This window comes from Vespula vulgaris, chromosome 2 (assembly GCF_905475345.1).
Source record: "Vespula vulgaris chromosome 2, iyVesVulg1.1, whole genome shotgun sequence".
Classification (NCBI taxonomy): Eukaryota; Metazoa; Arthropoda; class Insecta; order Hymenoptera; family Vespidae; genus Vespula; species Vespula vulgaris.
Window position 1 is genome coordinate 19,046,777 of NC_066587.1, and position 19,104 is coordinate 19,065,880.

General features: G+C 41.8%; 1 protein-coding gene across 6 annotated transcripts in view; it reads right to left on the reverse strand.

Moving 5' to 3' along the window:
- LOC127061520 (voltage-dependent T-type calcium channel subunit alpha-1H) overlaps positions 1-19,104 on the reverse strand; it is a 55,243-nt gene that overhangs the window by 19,877 nt on the left and 16,262 nt on the right. For 3 of the 6 annotated variants that reach the window (XM_050988499.1, XM_050988500.1, XM_050988503.1), the window contains 13 exons: positions 18,291-18,462; positions 15,253-15,291; positions 8,924-9,027; positions 8,259-8,434; positions 7,893-7,985; positions 7,533-7,711; positions 6,891-7,063; positions 5,882-6,237; positions 5,133-5,354; positions 4,737-4,866; positions 4,269-4,573; positions 3,290-3,441; positions 1,978-2,181 (listed from right to left, as the gene is read on the reverse strand). In XM_050988499.1, coding sequence (XP_050844456.1) covers positions 1,978-2,181; positions 3,290-3,441; positions 4,269-4,573; positions 4,737-4,866; positions 5,133-5,354; positions 5,882-6,237; positions 6,891-7,063; positions 7,533-7,711; positions 7,893-7,985; positions 8,259-8,434; positions 8,924-9,027; positions 15,253-15,291; positions 18,291-18,462 — 2,305 coding nt within the window. The remainder of the gene's footprint in view (positions 1-1,977; positions 2,182-3,289; positions 3,442-4,268; positions 4,574-4,736; positions 4,867-5,132; positions 5,355-5,881; positions 6,238-6,890; positions 7,064-7,532; positions 7,712-7,892; positions 7,986-8,258; positions 8,435-8,923; positions 9,028-15,252; positions 15,292-18,290; positions 18,463-19,104) is intronic. The other 3 variants (XM_050988501.1, XM_050988504.1, XM_050988502.1) reach the window with 2 other exon arrangements.

The window sequence follows — 19,104 nt, forward strand, 5'->3', positions numbered from 1 at the left end:
CACACCGAGCGTATGTCGCTTAAATAGGCGCTTGTCAGTCAAATCATACGAAGCACAAAGTAAATAGAAAAGAGCGTAGAGTAGGAAAGATCGGTGAAAGAGATTTATTTCGTAATAAACATATATGTGTGTGTATGTATTATATACATATATATATACACACATATATATACATATATACATAGCATAATAACCTTTCATACGATAGATTATACGATAAGTAAAGTAGCTTTCATACTCGGCGCTAATTGTACGAAAAGAGAGAGAAAGAGAGAGAGAGAGAGAGAGAGAAGAGAGAGATACGTCCAAAGATAGAGAAAAGAGAGAGAGAGAACACAAAGCACCATGCATGCACGCAACACACACGCGCAGAGATTTACGTAAATAAGCACGTGCCACGTATATATACGATGTGCACCTATAGCATACGTGTGTATATATATATATATATACACATATAAAAATACGATATGTGCACACGTTATATAGATAGGCACGCGTATCGTCACACCCTTTCTAACGTTTAATTGCCGTTACCTAAACGTGTATAAACACGTGAGCAAAAATAAATTTGGTACGCTTTCCATCGAATATTTTCTATATCACGTCACGAATGTGTGCGATGATTTTCGCGATGAAAGAAAGAGAGATAAAGAAAGAAAGAAAGAAATAGAGAGAGAGAGAGAGAGAGAGAGAGAGAGAGAGAGAGAGAATGAAGAGAGAAGAGAACAAAGAAATTGCGAAAAAGTAAACGATAATTTTCCTGAACGAGAGAAATGAAGATAGAGATGGAAGAACGAAGATATAAACGAGAAAGAGAAAAAGAACAAGAGAACGATAGAGAGAGAGAGAGAGAGAGAGAGAGAGAGAGAGACAGACAGACAGACAGACAGCTTTTGCGAAAAGTTCTAGCAGTAATCGAAATGGAACCGTTTTGAAATTTAGATGACAATGATGGAAAGGCTCGATTGTTTACGAGAATGATTCGAATGCGAAGAGAATGGAGTCGGTTCGTTATCGTTTGCCAGTCTACCGAACGGTTAGACACCGATTTGTTTCTCTTTCTAAAGGCTTCGTAAGCAAGAGCCTTAGAGAGATAGATAGATAGATGGATAAAGAGAGAGAGAGAGAGAGAGAGAAGTCGTCGCTGTGTTTGAAATCCGAAATCCGGGAGCTTTGAATCGTTCCAATTATATCTGGGAGAATCCATAAGAGATAAGTACGTGAGAAATTGCGATTGCAAGGTCGGAAGACGTTATGGCATCGTTTCGACTTGGAAATCGCGATTCTTCAAGGACAAAATTAGTAGACGAGGACGCATAGGAGTTTAGGAAGCGCGCCTTCTCGAGCGAAGCCTTTAAAGCCGATTATTGCGAGTGTCTCGAGTTCCTTCGTTATGCTTCTCTTGCTCCAAGCAAAAGATCTTTCCTTCCTTTAGCTTTCTTTACTTTTCTTCTTTTGTTTCTCCAAGGATTACGCCATCCTCGAAATTTAAGTAGCTATATAATCTTCCTGTACTCGCGATCTTTTCCCCCATTGGAATAATAAAGCGAGTCGTTTGGTTTTTTCTTCTCTTTTATACGCGTACCGTCTCGTACTTATTCCGGAAAAGAAACTGAAATAATGTGAAGAGAGACGTCTCTTTTGAGATATAAAATCTGAACGATCGTTGTGATACAAACGAATAAAATCAGGCTCGCTGAATTATCCGAGCGCTCGAGGAGAAAAAATCGTGAACGAGAAAGATCTAACGAAGGTGGGTAGAAGCTTAAATGAAAGAATGAAAGTCGATTGATTTTCGCGCGTCGCGAATAAAATATTGTCGTTAAATACGATCTCCTAAAATGGCGATAAAAAATCCTAGAATGGCGTAACGGATTAGAGAGATCTCATCGATCGAAATTAGTCTTGTCGAAGGAGAGGACGACGACGAAAAAGTAGTTATCACTCGCAAAGTATCGAAATGGGTGGACTTACCTGAATATAAAGATGAAAAGTACTAAAAGGGAAAAGAATACGGCAACGTTATCCATGGTACGTAGCATGACGAAGAGCTGACGTCTCAAGTTTGGCAGGAAGCGAACCAACTTCAAAATCCTCAGCAACCGGAAGGTTCTAAGGACGCTCAGACCGGAACTTCCGCCTCGTTCCTCCACGAAGGATTGACAGAGCTCCACGATGCTGCGTATCGTAGACGCGTATTAAAGAGAAATTTTAGAGTCTATATTTATTCGTTCTCGCGAGAGAGGGAGAGAGACGAAAGTCGGGTAAGACCATCGAGAAAAGTTCTGCTTCTTGCAGTTGTTCCTCTTCTCCCAAAGTTTCAATAGGGAAACTTCTTTCAGAACTTTTCACGGAATGTTTTACCCATAAATGGACGATACGCCGATGAAAATGTGAGAAAAACTATACTCTCCTTTACAAGTTTTTTATTAAAAAATCAGTCATTTTGATCTCGCTACGATTCGATGGAAAATATGAGATCCGAATAAGAGAAAGAAAAACGACGCGTCGCGTGCAAATAACGTTGTTATAGACGAACGTTCTAGGTCAGTGGTCAGCTAGTATTTGACCTACTAAAAGTGTTCGCGCGCGCGCGCGCGCGTGCCTGTAATGGATGTCTCGCGGGTAAGGAGCAAAGATTTATATAAAGGAAACTAATGTCCCTTGGGCTCGTTTATGTGTTTTAGACAGAAAATAAAGGAAAGATTTGTCTTCGGCGCTGCATCGGATCGCGAATCCAGTGTAAGTATACGTACAACGAGAGCGCTATCCGTTTCTCGTTTCTTCGTTACGCGCGATGTAAAACTTCGCCAACTTTGTTAAACTTTTAAAAATTACGTTCTAAAATTCCATCCGAAAGGAAAAATTCTCATTCCGAGATAAGATGGAATTGAAACGCCACCGCCAAGAGTAAGAAGGAGCGAATTGAAAATTTAACAATAGAGATATTACCTATTTACTTTTTCTACTTTTCAGAAACATTTAGAGCGAACTTTTTCGTAAGAAGCGGATCCGTCGATTTCCTCGAAAGTTAACGTACGCGGATAAACGCGGATACGCGAGAAAAGTATCGAAGCGTTCGATTGTCTTGCCCGTTGATCGATGATTCGATCGCTTTTTCGCTTTGATAAGTATAATACTCGAGGCGATAGAAATATCGATGTATCAAAAGGTATCGATCGCTTCTCTCTTGAGAAAGGCTCGCTCTTATGGCGACTTAGAAGACGATACGTTCCAGTCGGTGCGATGGAAAAGAGCAAAGGAGTAGAATTAAAAAAATACCTACCTAAGGATCACGACGATGCCGTCGAAGACGTTGAAGCCGTTGCTGATATAGCCGAACGGACCTTCGGCTATTACCTTGAGTAGCATCTCGACGGCGAAGATGGCAGAGAAGACGATGTTGCTTATCTCGACGAGCACAGTCAATTGCTCCGGCTACAAATCGGTGAAAGCAGAGTGGTGGAGAGGGACGAAAAACTCCAATGAGATAAGAGAGAGAGAGAGAGAGAGAGAGAGAGAGAGAGAGAGAGAGAGAGATTCGTAGGAGTAAGTAGGTATTGTAGTATAAAACTTGAAAATCGAAGCGATTATCAAGAAAAGATCTGCCGCTTAGGTGGTAAATACTAGACGCGCCGCGCAGGCATTCGCTGAAAAGCTATTGGGAATAAAAGGCTCCGAGACGAGGAAGATGCTATTACCGATCCGAAACGATTATTACCCGCATTTTCCGACGGGATAATCTCGTCTTTACCGTTTTATTAGCTTTCGGGATATTTTCCAGCGAGCAGTTACCGTTCAGCCACGATCAAAAACGCGTAATGCGCGACGAGGAGAAGGCGATCGCTGACCGGATTACGTCGTCGTACCTAAATAACGAAACAAAAAATTCTCCTTCCCTCGAACGGGGCGCGTCGCGGCTGGCGATTAAAGCGTAGAACGTTTCCAAATTAATCATCGATGCGGCGAGGCGCGGCAGCCGCCGTAAAGTGAATCCAATCGCTCCGTAATTACTTCTATGTAATTACGTGCACACGGTCGTTTCTCTGTGCGAGTCCAGAACGAACGATCGTAAAGGAAAATAGAATTCGAAGTTTTCTTGGAAAAGTTCGAGCAAGCTTTTATTTAGAAACAAGCGATTAGGAAACTCGATCGTGATTACGATAATGTCCGTAGAAACGAAGAACCGATATGTTCGTAGATCGAAGAAACGAAGGAAGAATAAATCTACGCGATAAATTGGAAAAAAAAAAGCGTAGACGCACCTGATTGTGGTACTCGATACCCATGCTCAGTGTGTTTATGAGAATCGCCAAGAGTATACCCTGTTGAAAATACTTGTGTTCGACGAGCTTCTTGATCCAACGTCTTATGCAACGTAATCCGCAGATGCAACGATTTCCGATAGTCCTGAAGAACCTTCGAGTTCTCGAGGACCTTCGCCATCTTTCGCCGTTCTCCGGCCACTGATCGAGCCCGCTTTGCGCGTCGCAGCAACACGAACAATTTTCCAAATCGGAAGACAACCATTGTGCACGATCCTCCAAAATAATGTGCCGTTCGGTGATACCTGTTCGATCAAGACAGATTCACTTTCGTGTTCTTCCTCGCGGCCACCGCCGTGGTATCCGACGTTTCTTCCCACGCGGTAGAAAATTTCGATTATCCGAACTAATTAAGCGCTTCGTAATTTCCAAACTCTCCGACTCCATTGGCAAAGATACTTCTCTTACCTTTCGTAAGGGAATTTAAAAAAGAGTCGAGCGCCAATTGACCGGTTGGCAAGGCAGCGCTGAGAGCTCCGCTGAGCGCCAGTAATTCTTGACACGTCATTGCTTCGTTCGTACCCAATTCCACTTGCATCTGGGACAAATGGAAAGGACGCAACGTTGATAGGAGATCGAGCCAATTGGAAAAGAGATACGACGAACTTTGACTCTACTACGAAGCACGACTGAGATGAATCTAACGCTACATGATCGTCGATCGAAGAAGGTAAATAAGAGAGAAGAAGGAAGTAATGTTCCTATTTGATAAAAAAAGAAAAAGAAAGAAAAGAAAAGGAAAAGGTACAACTCTAAAGTAAAGTATTCTACGTATAATTGGTACGGAAAATGAAGAGAGAATACCTGTGCACGGTCGGACAGCGGGCTAGACCAAACATTGCCGTCACCGGTTTGCGTCATTTTTTCACTCGAACAAACGTTACGCTCAGTAGGAGCGACCGTGGGACCAGATTGCACCGTGTTCCCAACGCTATTGCTACCGTGTAGCAAGACCACGTCGCTGAACATAACGCTGCTCCTTCGTCGGTAGTGAGTACACGGTGGGCTCAGCAACGCGTTATTCGTCTAATTCGCGTGAGAAATAGACCAAATGAATCCTTGACACCTTCTCCTTGCTCCCCATTCCAAGTCATTCTTTCGTCGTCAAAGTTCGAGTACTCGGTTTACATGATTCTTAGAAATCTCCCCTTGATCCTTGCGCCGTCTCAAAGTTTTAAGTCAATGAGCGGCATTAAATATGTAAAGAAAACTCGGCAAGTCTCTCTCGCCGAAAGTTTCGAGAAACGTCTCGAGTTCATTAAAAATGCTTTAATTACATCAAACTATATGGACTGGAATCATGGAAACGTCTTTTCTTCGCTTTGAATTTCATAGAAACGCGTAAGAGAATGATTAAAGCTATAGAGACGAGCAATCTCGAAGAAATTCCGACAAAGCACTGCTTCCAAAATAGGGACTAGTAAAAACTTTCCGAAGAGATGTTCGAAGCTACGTTAATCTACCAAAGAGATAAAACTAAATGAAAAGATAAAAATAAAAGGTATATCGAGGTGATGGGGGTAAAAGGTGTAACAACAAGGATCGGTACTCACGTCTGTCGCGTTGGAAATGATATTGTCGCTGCCGTTACAGGAGACGGAGGCGGCGCGATATAATCCCGGCCGATTGTACGAATTGCTCGACATTTCAGCCTCGGAAACTTCAGGACTCGCGCGTGGAGCGATACCCGTGTTTCCGTTGCCAGCGCCGTTACTGGAAACGCCAGTGGTAATTCCAGCCTGCGAGGCCGGCCCATTCGTTGCAAACTCTCCGACGCTACCGCAGATCCCGGATGATTGCTGTTGCTGCTGCTGCTGCTGCTGCTGCTGCTGCTGCTGCTGCTGCTGTTGTTCCGCGTATTCTAACGCTGCCAATAGTCTGGGGCACCTTCCGTGATGAATTTTTCTCTCTGAAAATTGCCGGAGAACAAACGAGGTCGCTCAATGCTCGTCTATCGCGATCAAAGGAGAGAAATAGAGAGAGCGAGCGAGAAAGAGTTTTTACCCCGATGAAAACTATCGGAAATCATTGGCACAGCTCGAAGACGAATTTAACGATTATTTGAAATTACGAAAAATTAAAAAAAAAAGCGAGAAAGGGAAGCTTTGGTTAAGCGAATCTCCCTGAATAAAAGAGCGTAAGCCGGCCTAATTAAAGCATCCTTGAAAAGTAGCTAGGCGCTTTAAAGCTACTGCTTAACGCTTAATAATTCTAACGACGTACAATCCCAGGCCGATTTTATTATTCGAAACATTTATACAAGCCTACCCACGTATCCGATTTATACTTTCGTACGATTCGATATAAATTCAAATAAGCGAGCATTTCGAAACCGCATAATCGGATTATCGCGTATTTTCCCTTTCTTTTCGACAAAAAAAAAAAAAAAAAGGAAAAAGAACGACGGTTTACTTTTTCTTTTCCTTTAATACGAATCTGTCCGAAACGTCGCGATCGTAAGTGCACCATGCGTACCTAGTGGATATAACGCAAATGTTCTCCAATGAAAGAGAGAGGGAGAGAGAGAGACAATAGGGTAAGCGATCGATAAGAAACACTCACCACCGGCTGCTGCTCTGTTCGAGCCTGCTCCGCTGGGAGCCGACCGGAACGGCTGACCTTGTTGTTGTTCCTTAAGCAAATTTTGCTCGCGTTTCTGCTGCCTTCTGTACTTCCATAATCTGTACCTCTTCATCAGTCTTCTTTTACCTCTTCTCCAAAGATGAGCTATGTATCTGATACCGCGAGAAGAATATTTTTCTTATTCAAATCCCTCGAGCACGAGACGTAATCAACGCGGATGAACATTAATGAAGATTTCCATTATGATACGTGACTCTAGCGAAAATTCGAAAAATAGGAAGAACTCGGAATAAAATAGTCACGGGCAGATTACGACGAATCATTCTCCAACTTTCGGAGATAATCGATTAAATAATAAAGAATATCTAAAGCAGGTCACCTAAACCGCCAGTAGTTTTGAGAACGAAACAAAATGAACTTTTTTATCTCGTGCACGTTTCGTAAATCGAGCGAAAATAAAAGTGCTTTAATGAAATCATTCGATCGTACATACGTTAGTAAAAAAAAAAAGATCGGTCGGGTGACCCTTTTTTACGAGTCGTCGCTCATTCTTTTACAAATGTTTTGAACGTTCGTACGGAAGGAGGATGTTAAACCTACGTATGTTGACGTAGCGCTTACTTGACAATTTCGGCGTAACAGGTAGTTGGTTCGGATGTATTCGTAGACGAAGCCAGAGTCGAAGTCGAATGAAACCGAGCGCGCTCTAATCTCATTCTTTCCATCTCCCGTTTCTTCGTCTCGGAAAATTGCGTCGCTATCACGACCAGGCAAAGATTGATCATAAAAAAGGAGCCGATCTACGAGAATTAGAAAGTGATTTTAACGATGAATCGACCATCGCTGTACGAACGTACATAGATAGATATAAGACGATGCGCGAGAGTAAATAAACGAAAAAGAGAAACGAAAAAAAACAAAAGCAGGAGAAAAGGAATAAGGGAGGAAAAGAAAAGCGGCGTTAAACGAAGATGTACTTACGACGATCAAGAGGACAAAATATATCCAATCCCAAAAAGAATGAGCATCCTGCACGTAGTACATTATATCCGTCCATCCTTCCAGACTGATCACCTGCGAGAGGCTCTGTTCGTTATCATCTATCGAACCGTTTATCGTTCGTTCGATAGCTCGCGACTAACGCTTATCGAACGATCGCGATCAACGATCATTTTGATGTATTTCTACGTTATACTTTTTGTTCTCTGTGCGGTCGTATCGCGACGACGATAATCTTTACCAATAGTACAAAATTTATAAGAATTAACGCTAGACGTTAGGAACGGATCGATATTGCGAGCGAACCCGTACGATATTCGTTAGATTAAAATGAATGATGTCACTCACGAGAAATATGGCTACCCAGGCCAAGCCGATATTATCGAACGAAATTGTGCCTTGAAAAGGATTATTGCCCTGACCCTTGCACTCGGTATAATAGTAATTCCAGTTAACGCAGGTGTCGTTGCTGATAAACGTCGTATTGTTGTTCGGTAAAGCTGTACTATTGCACACCAGATTTCCTGAAAATTAATACGATAGTTCTAACGATGCGTAAACGACGTGTCCAGCATCGATCTGCATATCTGCACGCCGACGATGAGGAATATAAATTGCTTTCGAAGTGGCGATCGCGAGATTGGCCATTTCGACGGGACGAGAAAAAAGAGATCTATTTAAAAAAAAAAAAAAAAAAAGAAAGAAAGAAAGAAAAAAAAAGGAAGAGAATAGCAAAAAATTGAAAAAAGAAAAAAAAGGAAAAATGAAAATGAAAAAAGCCGTCTCAATTCCGAGAGGAAAATTTGATTCGTTCGTTCTCGGGATCGGCCACGGAATAAAAGATTTTCCTCTCGTAAACGAAACAACGATTAAACGATTTAATGACGTTCGAAACAAGATATATCGAATTCATTCGAAACGAAAAGTTTTGATTCTAATTCCACGATCGTGTATAGCTATACGCATGGAGATAGTGGGAAACGGCACGAAAATGTGCCGAGGAAAATACTTGCCAAACTTTAGCGGCGGCAAGTTGCTGCAAGAGTGCATACCGCTGTCGTCGGGACGCGAACAAATGTAGTCCTGACCCTGATACTCGAAGTACTTCTCCAGGTCGCTGGAAAATCAAGGAGGATCGGAATTAAATCGATCGACTTTCAGCCACGCTCTCTCGCTCGTACAAAATACGTACGTACAATAGGTAAGTACATACATGTGTGTCTCTTCGAATCTAAAGGCTTGCGTGTGCAACTTATGCTTTATGCACGGACTAATGCACGGATGCACTTTCGTTGCATGCTTCGTTTATGCGTCACAATTACACCCTGTCATTTATGCGTATAATTGTGTAAGGGTGGCCCGATATACATGTATCCTCCTTTTTATTTACCTCCATGTATACATACGCATCGAACGGACTCTTGTGCCTGTCTGCCGATGCATATGTGTGTGTATGCGTGTGTGTGTAGATATATATATATATATATATACACACACACACACACATGCGCGCGTACTTATGTAAGTAGAATATTTTTATATAGCGATATATACATATACATACATAGCATACAGCGACGTATACGTATATGTACGCACGCGCTCACGTGCAAGTACATACCTGTGTACAACGACATAGACGAGTCAGTAGCGAAGAGTTTAAGCCAAATGCATGTGTCGACACGAGACAGAGTGCACGCGAGAACAGGTGGCGACGTTGAACGGAAGAAATCAAGAGAGATGCGAGAGAAGAGAAACATAAAACAACGAAGAAAAGAAAACGAAGAAAATAGCGTCGATAGGATTCGAGCGTTATCGCGAAAGTGCAAGAAGCGTTCTTCTCGCTCCGTTTTTACAGCTCGTGTTACGTCTTTAAGCGTGAATTTCTAGCTAGTGATGTACGCGCCTCTCTTTCTCTCCTACTTATACGTAAACGTATTATATGTAAACGATATTTTCTCGTGGAATCAATTTCAAAATAAGATCAGATAACGTACGTTTTCGAGAAAGTAAAATGTGTGTTAGCGGCAGAGAGAGAACGAGAGAGAAAGAGAGAGAGAGAGAAAGAGAGGCACGTAGAGTCTTTTAATCTAATTTAACATTTCCGAACTTGCATTATGCATCGTGTGCCAACTAGCACATTTTATTAGTGCGGCACGGTCAATTAATAATCTCTTAGGGTGAAACCATATCGTGTCATTTTAACGTTGCGTAGGTCGATTAATCATAATCGTTTTAACCTTTTCCATCTTCCATTTCTTTCTTACGTCCCTTCTTTATCTTCCGTAGCAAAACGATAATGAATACCCAAATAGCACCATTACGTTCTATGAGTATTCTCAATACTTTCCAAGGATATTTCGATATTCCAAAAATACATCGATGAAACAGATAAATGGCATACTCGAGTACCTCGAAGCGCAAAATAGATAATATTCGCTCTAAGCTACATTTATATAAAGATGAAAAAAGCGGTTACGTCTCAGGGACAGGAAGTTTGCAAACGCGTGTTCATTAAAACTTTTTCCTAGTTTGAAACTTTGAAATTATACCTTTGTATACGTGACGTCGTTTTCAAAAGACTTAACATATTATAAGACTAATTGTATTATAAATTTCTCTCGTTAAAACAAACGGCTATAAACCTAGAAAACAATTTAGCCAATTTGTTTATTTCTCTGATATTTGTTGATCTAAGACTCGATCGTGTTTATCGATAGAATAAAACTATAAAGACCGAGAGGAGACGCGAGAGAAAGAAAACTCGTGAAAACGTGTTTGAATTTCAATTCCACGAACTCGTATCAATAATTAGAGAACCCAATAAAATCCAATGAGAGAAAGTACACGCGACGTGTGAAAACGCGCGAGAGCGAGCAAGAACTAAACGAATTTAATTAATTATAAAGGAAACGAACGATATCAGCATAGCCGGTTTCGTTAGCGACTTGAACCGAGAATTTCGAATAGATTACGAATTTCCTATAAAACTAATCGATCGTGGTAAGAATATTCCGAGAGAATAACGTTTGAAATAAAATATGCGTACGATAACGTAACCTGCTATCTGGGTAATGAATATTATATTTCGATAAAAACGATTTAAGCCACTTGAAAAGTGAACTTTGCGCGCGAGCCGTCGTAAAGTATGCAAATACCTTTGGTCAGAATCTTGAGAATTCTCATGGTAATTTCTATCTCGCGCGGTCGTCGAGTGCGATTAAATTCCATGGAAAGATAGTTTCTCGTCGCAATCGAGATAATGCGAGGTAACAGTAGACTTATCGTGCCGCTATCGTCGTCTAATAACGTCTAAATTCATTCTATCGTTGTCGCATGCAGGTCTGGTGATAATACTTTTATACACGCACACACTCTCGCATCTTTACAAGGTATATCTACCCGTCGCGTTAATCCGCTTTTTCTTCTCATCGTTTTACAGGCATCTTATCTCTCGGTCATGAAAAATTCACTGACATCTTTGGCCCGTTTCGTTTATCAACCCCCTCGCGTTTTGATAACCGACCCTCTTATCCATCCTTTGCTTCTTGGGACTAAGTAAACAAATAATAACGGTCCTTGAAGGGTAAGGAAACGTATGCGTCCATTCTCCTTGCGATCGCGGACGTGGCTAATGAAACTGTTGAAAAGGGAAAGAAGGGAAGAATGAAGAGTAGAGAGAGGGCGAGAGCGAGAGCGAGAGCGAGAGAGAGAGAGAGAGAGAGAGAGAGAGAGAGAGAGAGAGAGAGAGAGAGAGAGAGAGAAGAACGAAGACGAAACGAATTGGAACAGTCTCAAAGGCAGACTCGTTAAGAATAATTGGAGTGCGAAGGGATTCGAATTCAAAGTTGCGTACATGCCATCCCGCGAAAGCCCTTCAAGTTAAAGAGAGCAAAAGGGTGTCCTCCAGCGAAGCGACTTAACCGCACAGCATCGCATTCTACTCCGGCGATAGCGCGCGTTTGCTCTTGTATTCGAGTATCTCGGCTGGCGCGTTGCGCAACCCAGATGCACGAATACGCGTAGCGCGCCAGTGTTGGAGAAAAAGAAAAGCTTTTCCTTCGAATTTCTTCAGCGTTGAAGAAAAAGGGAGAAAGAGAAGAAGAGAACGACGCGACGCTCGCGGTCAGATGTCGATAAACGTTCGAAAATAGCCGTTCGAAATAGCGGTAAGCATCGATAAATTCGCGTTGGCTCGATGGAACGGATAGGAAACGTTCCGCTTTCGCGTTCCATCGCCGAGTTTTCATTAGCGCTCGCTCTCGAAGCCTTACAAATTTCGCGCTCCGATTCTATTCGCTAGACTATCGAACGATACAAGGAAACGTCGATCTTTACGTTTCTAGTTCCAAGATGGCTTAGCGTTTCAAACGAAACTGACATTGACGGTTCGGTTCGGTTCTGGTCGATCCACTAACTTTCATTCGAAAAAGACGATGGAAGCTAATGGAAGCGTTTATTTTTCCCGGCGGCCTTTCTTTCGTTTCGGCTGCTTTCCGTGATCACAAATCCGGTTAATACGTGTTTCGTTATTTTTAGTAAGCTATTATAAGACGGTACTGCTCGCGATAATTTGTAGGAAGGAACTATAACGTATAGGTATACGCGTACGTATGCGTGCTTTTAACCGAGAGGGGAAAAGGTCAGAAGAAAGGAAAAACTTGGGGATTTTTTCTCGCCCACGAGATAAGCGTCGTTCGTCCTTTAATCGATCAACCGAAGATCGGAAAGATCACCTTTCAAGACGACGTTCTTCCTGTGAAATCGCTACGCCATATAGCCTGTTGCTTCGAAAGGTCTCCTAGTCACGGGAGAGTGCTACCTACGAGTAGTTAAATATCTTTGAGCACGCTTACCGAGCAGTACCGTCTCAAGGAAAGCCGCCAAGGTTTCCTGCTCCGTTTACTTTCGACGTAAAACTCCTCGTCGTCGAACTTGTCATCGACTCTAATCGCTTCGACTACGCTCTCTCCCTCTCTCTCTCTCTCCTCCTGTCTTCTCTCGCACCGATTGAAAATAGTATATGTTGATGATTATTGCAACACAGTCAAAGGAAATGTACTATTTTTCGATGACTTTTTTTCCTTCGAGCCTCCTTCAGAAATATCTGAAATCTGCACGGCATAATCGTCAAGCTCCTTCCTTCGGTTCTTCCGAACCCATGCAGTCCATATTTTCGTCCTCGTTCTGTCATCTCGTTAAATCCTTAATGACCTTTGACGACGATCGAATCTCGAAATAAGAGATCGGAAAATACGACTTCGACGTTGAAATTAATCCGCCATTACGAACGGAATCCCGAATCTCTCGAACGTGACTGCGCGTATTAATACAAGAGAAAGAGAAAAGGAAAAGAAAAAAGCATTCGAAATTAACGAGAATATCGTCTGTGTGATCGTCCGATAGTCAGCACGACGAAGAACGGAGTTAACGACCCGTCCTTATTCTACATTTTAATACTCGAGCATAAACGAGAGCGCAAAACGACCATGTAAACGAAAAGTAAGTCTAGACGATCTTGCGATAGGGAGTAGAAAATGACTCGAGATCGATACGAAGTCGGTAGAAAAAGATTATCCCAATCAAGAAGAGAACACGCATAAAAGATGAAAGAAGATAGTTACATCGATCAGATTGAGAAAGGGGATGCACAGAGAAACAAACAATGCATTGAGTCCTATTAATATATGTATACATGTATGTATGTATAAATAGATCAATCGGAGACGTACAAAGAAAAGAGGTGACAGACACGGCGTACAAGAATGTGTGTGTGTGTGTGTGTTTGTGTGTGTCACACAAAATTATCCAACGAACGTTCGTAGCTGAAATATCTTTCTTATTATCGCAAATAGGAAGAGAACATAAAGTTGCATAATACGAGGGACAAAGTATGCGATGAGCATCAAACGTTCCTTTAGATCTTCAAAGATCAAGAAAAATATTTCATGGAAAGTATAGATATAGATATAGATATAGATATAGATATAGATATAGATATAGATATAGATATAGATATAGATATAGATATAGATATAGATGTAGATATAGATGTAGATATAGATGAGATATAGATATAGATACAGATGTAGATATAGATATAGATATATAAATCGAGAGAAAAGAAGTAGAACACATCGACTCGTGCATCGAAAAACCTGTCGGAGGCATTCGTCGTATCGACTCGGCGATCGAAAGGAGAGAATTGAAAGCACGAAAGAGACGATCCGTTTTTTTTTATTTCTTTCCAAATGGACAAGAGCGACGATCGATTCACGAACGAATCCGCTCAGAATCTCATCCTTTCTTCCTACGAACGTCAGAGATCGTAATCCGCGTGCCGTGTTATTACGTAGAACCGTACCGTAAAGAAGCGATACGCGTCTCGTCCTAACTCGACCATTCGTCGAACGACGACGAGTATGTTAGGTCAAGGATCGACTTAAGGAAAAAATACTATTTTTACTTTAAAATCTCTCGCGCGACGATCGTTCGAATGAATATTATTCGATCTATGGCATAGTGACGTTAATCACCTAGTTTCTCCGTTTCGCTGCTTAGTTTTTGAAAAAAGAATTTGATAAAAACTGGAAAAAATTGTATAAAAATCGGACGTTTCTTACGTCGACGTACTCTTTTACGTCGCGCGAATCAACGAAATTCACGTGGCGTTATACAACGATCCAAACTCTCCTAATCACTTTTGCCATGCGTAAAATCTTCGTTTATATCTATCTAGTTTCGAACAGAGAGGTAGGATCGAAACAAATAGCTCGAACGATAATCGAGAAAATATTGCTCCGTTGTTTTCAACACGAGCGTAGAGTCGTCATTCGACCTCGATATACATATATGTACATTTATAGACGTTAGACGTCTTGATACGGCATATCTGTCCGCTCGACGTTCGAAAATTCGAAAATTCGAATATATTTAGCGAACGACGCACGAACCAGAATCGGGTACTCTACCCGTTGTCCGTTGTCAGGCAGCATGCTTGATTAACACACTACAGTCATAGCCGCAAACGCTCTTGCGAAGAAACAAATAGGTGTGTATAATATATATCTGTGTGTGTATGTGTGTATGTGTATATATACATATATATATACTCGCTTCATCTATCTATATACTATGTATATATAGTTGCTTCTATCGTACAATTATTTACATATGGATGCACGTGTATGTATATCCGACGATATATTTATGTAGTATAATTAACATAAGTTAATATATATATATATGTGTGTATGTGTGTGTGTGTGTGCGCGCGCGCGCGTGTATGCGTTTATTTGTGTGTATGTGTATGTACAGCACATTGTTCTCTACTAGAGCTTACTAAATGCGTGATCGAACCGAGTACTCGTCCGAGAGTAACCTGCAACAGCGAAACAACAGCCTGTCACTGCTCCCCAAGTGTTACATACTTATTATATTTCTACGTTTTTTTAGCTTTCTAGTTACGAAAGAAGTAAAGGAAACGAAAAATAGTAGAGAGGGTGGTCGGGTTGAAAGGTGCCGAAAACAGATCGTATCTTTTTCTCTCTAAATCGATAACGTTGAGACATTTTTCGTCTCGCTAATAAAAAAATATATACTTGCACGTTATTATTATTATATTTGGAGCTTGCTCGAAATTGTTTTTTTTTTTTTACTTGGTCGATATCGATGAGTTTTTGTGCGCGCGCAAGAATACGAAACGCGAGCACACACTTGCATAACACGCTAGGTTGAATTTTGCACGACCTTGGATTTAATGAACTCCGCGTGCATTTTTTTCCTTCTTCCTCCCTCCTGCGGCTCGCATTGAGTGCGGCTTTCCAGACACCGCTTAGTGCTCGTTAGAATAGAAACTATGAAAATACGTAGATGGTTTTATATCGCGGAATTGTTGCGTTCGTTAATTTATCGCGCGACGTTACCTTTTCCACGCTTGGATATAAACGAATCTGCTCTTGCGTATCAAGTTTGATCCCACTATCGTAATAAATAAATCGACTCGAATGGAGAAAGAGGGAAGAAGAGTTTATATATATATATATGTCTGTGTATGTGCGTGTGTGTATCGCATACGTGTCGGGACACATACGTACGTAGGACGCCTTCCGGCACTACCGTGAGAAAAACCGAAGAGACGAAACGCGTTCGTACGAAGAAACTTGCAAGATAGAGACTCGGAGAGAAGAAAAAATGGGCGTAGAGTAGCTTAGCGAGAGATATACGCCGCGAAAGTCTCGACAAGCGACAGCTTTGCGACTAACTCGAGCCTTTCCCTCATGCACTTTAGTTTGCTGTAAATGCGCAATATTTAACGTAGTATTAATGTATCGTATGTAGGTATATGCAAGTATATCTGAGGGGTGAACCGCAAACGCGAACGCTCGCAAGGTTCTCTCTTCTCGACGGGCTTTGAAATTTCTTCTCTTCTCCTAGCATAATTTACTCGATCCAGAAGCTAGCGATAAATCTTAAAAGACTTTCGTTCTTTTAATCGCCTTTTTCGGAAATCGCAACAATTCGAAAAGTCGCTTTATACGGTTCATCCTGTATTTGAGGAGTGGGTTGAAAAATATCGTCGGTCGTTACCTTCTCTCTCGCACGACTTTGGAAATCGTATTCGTTCGTTCGTCAAAAATCATCCTGTCGTACCTATGTAAGTAACGATCACAAACTGGCAAGCATCAATTGCGAAGCGTAAAGGAAGCAAGTTAGTTTACTGCAAAAGGAGAGATCGACGAGCCGTCGTATGCGAGGCAAAGAAAATATTTCATCCAATAGAGTGATGCGAATCGTTGAAATGTATAGAACGTAGAGAACGTTTTACGCCTCGATACGCGAAGTTCTACGCGTGCATGCTTAAATATGTATATATATAGATATAAGTATATAATAGAAGTATGTATGTAGGCGGATATAGAGGTATAATAGTATAAAGACTCTCGAGTGCATGCGAACGGATTGAAACAAGTGGCAGTAAGTGTGTAATAAGATGTATTATAAACCGAACTTGGTACGGACGAATTTCTGTCGCGAGGAAAGCAAATTGTCATTTTCATGAAAAACAAGATATACGCGCGACTACTCGTGAGCATAGTCGCGAAGAGAGTAGCGTCTGTGAAAATGACGAGTAGAAGAACCAAGGAGGAAATCGCTGGTCTTGATTAGGGTAGGCGATATCGCATCGCGGTTAATCGAGACAAACCAAATTTCGATATCGGAAGGGACGAAACGAAAAAATTTGATAAAAATACGATCGACGATAACCTCGACGCGAAGAAGGACTCGAAAAGTTAAAGCGTCGAGAGAGGTACGTTAATTCGCGGGAAGAAAAAAATAACGAGTCGCGTAGTCGCGGGAAAATATTCGTCGAAATTCCGTTGAGGTTTTAACGAAATCGTTAAATTTTGATCAACGTGGTCGATAGCGTTGATCGACCGTTCTCTCTATCGTCGAGGAATTTTTGCTCGTTGGTAATATCATCGAAGGAATATCGAACGTTCGCCCTAGCCAAGCGGGTCGCTTCTTATTGTTTTCGGGCTCGAAAATGCTGAAAGAGGGAAGGAACAAAGACGAGAGATAATTATTCCCTAGTTCGTTGGTCGCGCGTCGCGTCTAACGAAGCTGCCCGATCGGATCTCCAAAGTCATTTCATTAGAGAGATATATCGCGAGACATCGCGACGCATTTCGTTCGGCGTCTTTTCTCCGGAAGCGGAGAATCAATGACGTTCGCCGACATAGACGTCGTCGATAAGACGCCGGCCTTCGTAGACGCCCCGGTAGAGGCACCCAGACGCCGAGGAAGAACGCCAATCTATCGTGGAATTCCATTAAATTTCTGATTAATGATTACGATTGAACGTAGAGAGCGTCCGTAATAATGCAACTATAAAGACACGAGTTAAACTTAGTATAATATAATGAGAAACTCGAAGCGAGCCATCTCTATCGTTATTATCTCCTCTATCGTAATCCTTAATCAACGAATGAAATAAAAAAATGTCGATAAATTCGAGACGCTACTCTATCGAATCGTCGGTGAATGGAAAAGTCGAGGAAATAAAATGGACTAGAGAATAGGGAAAAGTAGAAGGAGGTTAGAAAAGGGAGACGACGACGAGTGGAAATGGAGAAAGAAAGAACGTCGGAGAGAGTGTGGTCATGGATGTGGAACGAAACAAATGGCAGGGAAGGAGGAGCGGAAGAAGAAGAAGAAGAAGAAGAAGAAGAAGAAGAAGAAGAAAAAGAAGAAAAGTAAACCGACGGAAAAGTCTGGCCGAAGGACAAATGCGGAGTTTTTTATCGTTCCTATCTGTTCCCCTCTTCCCGCTTTCGTCTTTTCGTTCGTCGGCCAGACGGCGACTTTAGTTGTACTTACTCGGGATACTTGACGTTGGGAAGAGCCTTGAGGAAGCAACGTTGACGCAGGATTCCCTCCCAGAGCTGGACGCCGACGATACCGAATATGAAAAATACGAAGAAGCACAAGAGGAGGACGTTGCCTAGCATCGGAAGAGTGTCGAGCAGCAGCATCACGAGTATTCGCATACCTGTTGGACGATCGATTTGGAAAGGTTAGATATTGGCTTGTTATCGCTTTAAAGAAGGAGAGAGAGGTATACGTTCCTCGAGATTCGATAAATGTATCTCTCTCTCTCTCTCTCTCGTTCTCTTCCAAATTCCCACGTTCGAGATCCATTCCATTTCCGCGCTCCGTACTCGTATATATTTGCTCGTAACGAATATTCTTTCGTAATAATGTCATAAATCCTTTCGATAACAAGGAGGAAAATTCTGAGCAGTTAAATTGCCTCGATAAATTTCGCGCTGTAAACGCTTCGCGAGCTCACCAATCGAAGATTCGAATCGGTCGTACAATATTAAAGAACGCATTCATTTTGAACGAACGAACGCTTTCTCCACGTACGATACGCTACGAGGCATTAAAACCGATCGTTACAAGCGAGATGATTTTTCGTACAAAGGGACCCAACGACGAGCAATTTAAATAAATTGATATAATCGCTGCCGTTGTTGTCGTTGCCGTTGCCGTCGTTGTGTAGTCGGAATCGATCGCACGCGCGCATGCTTGTTTGCGAGATGATGGGAAAATCGCGTATAAATAACGAAGCTTGTTTGTTTACGTTTACATAACGCGCACGTACAAAGAAAGAGAGAGAGACTTTTAACGA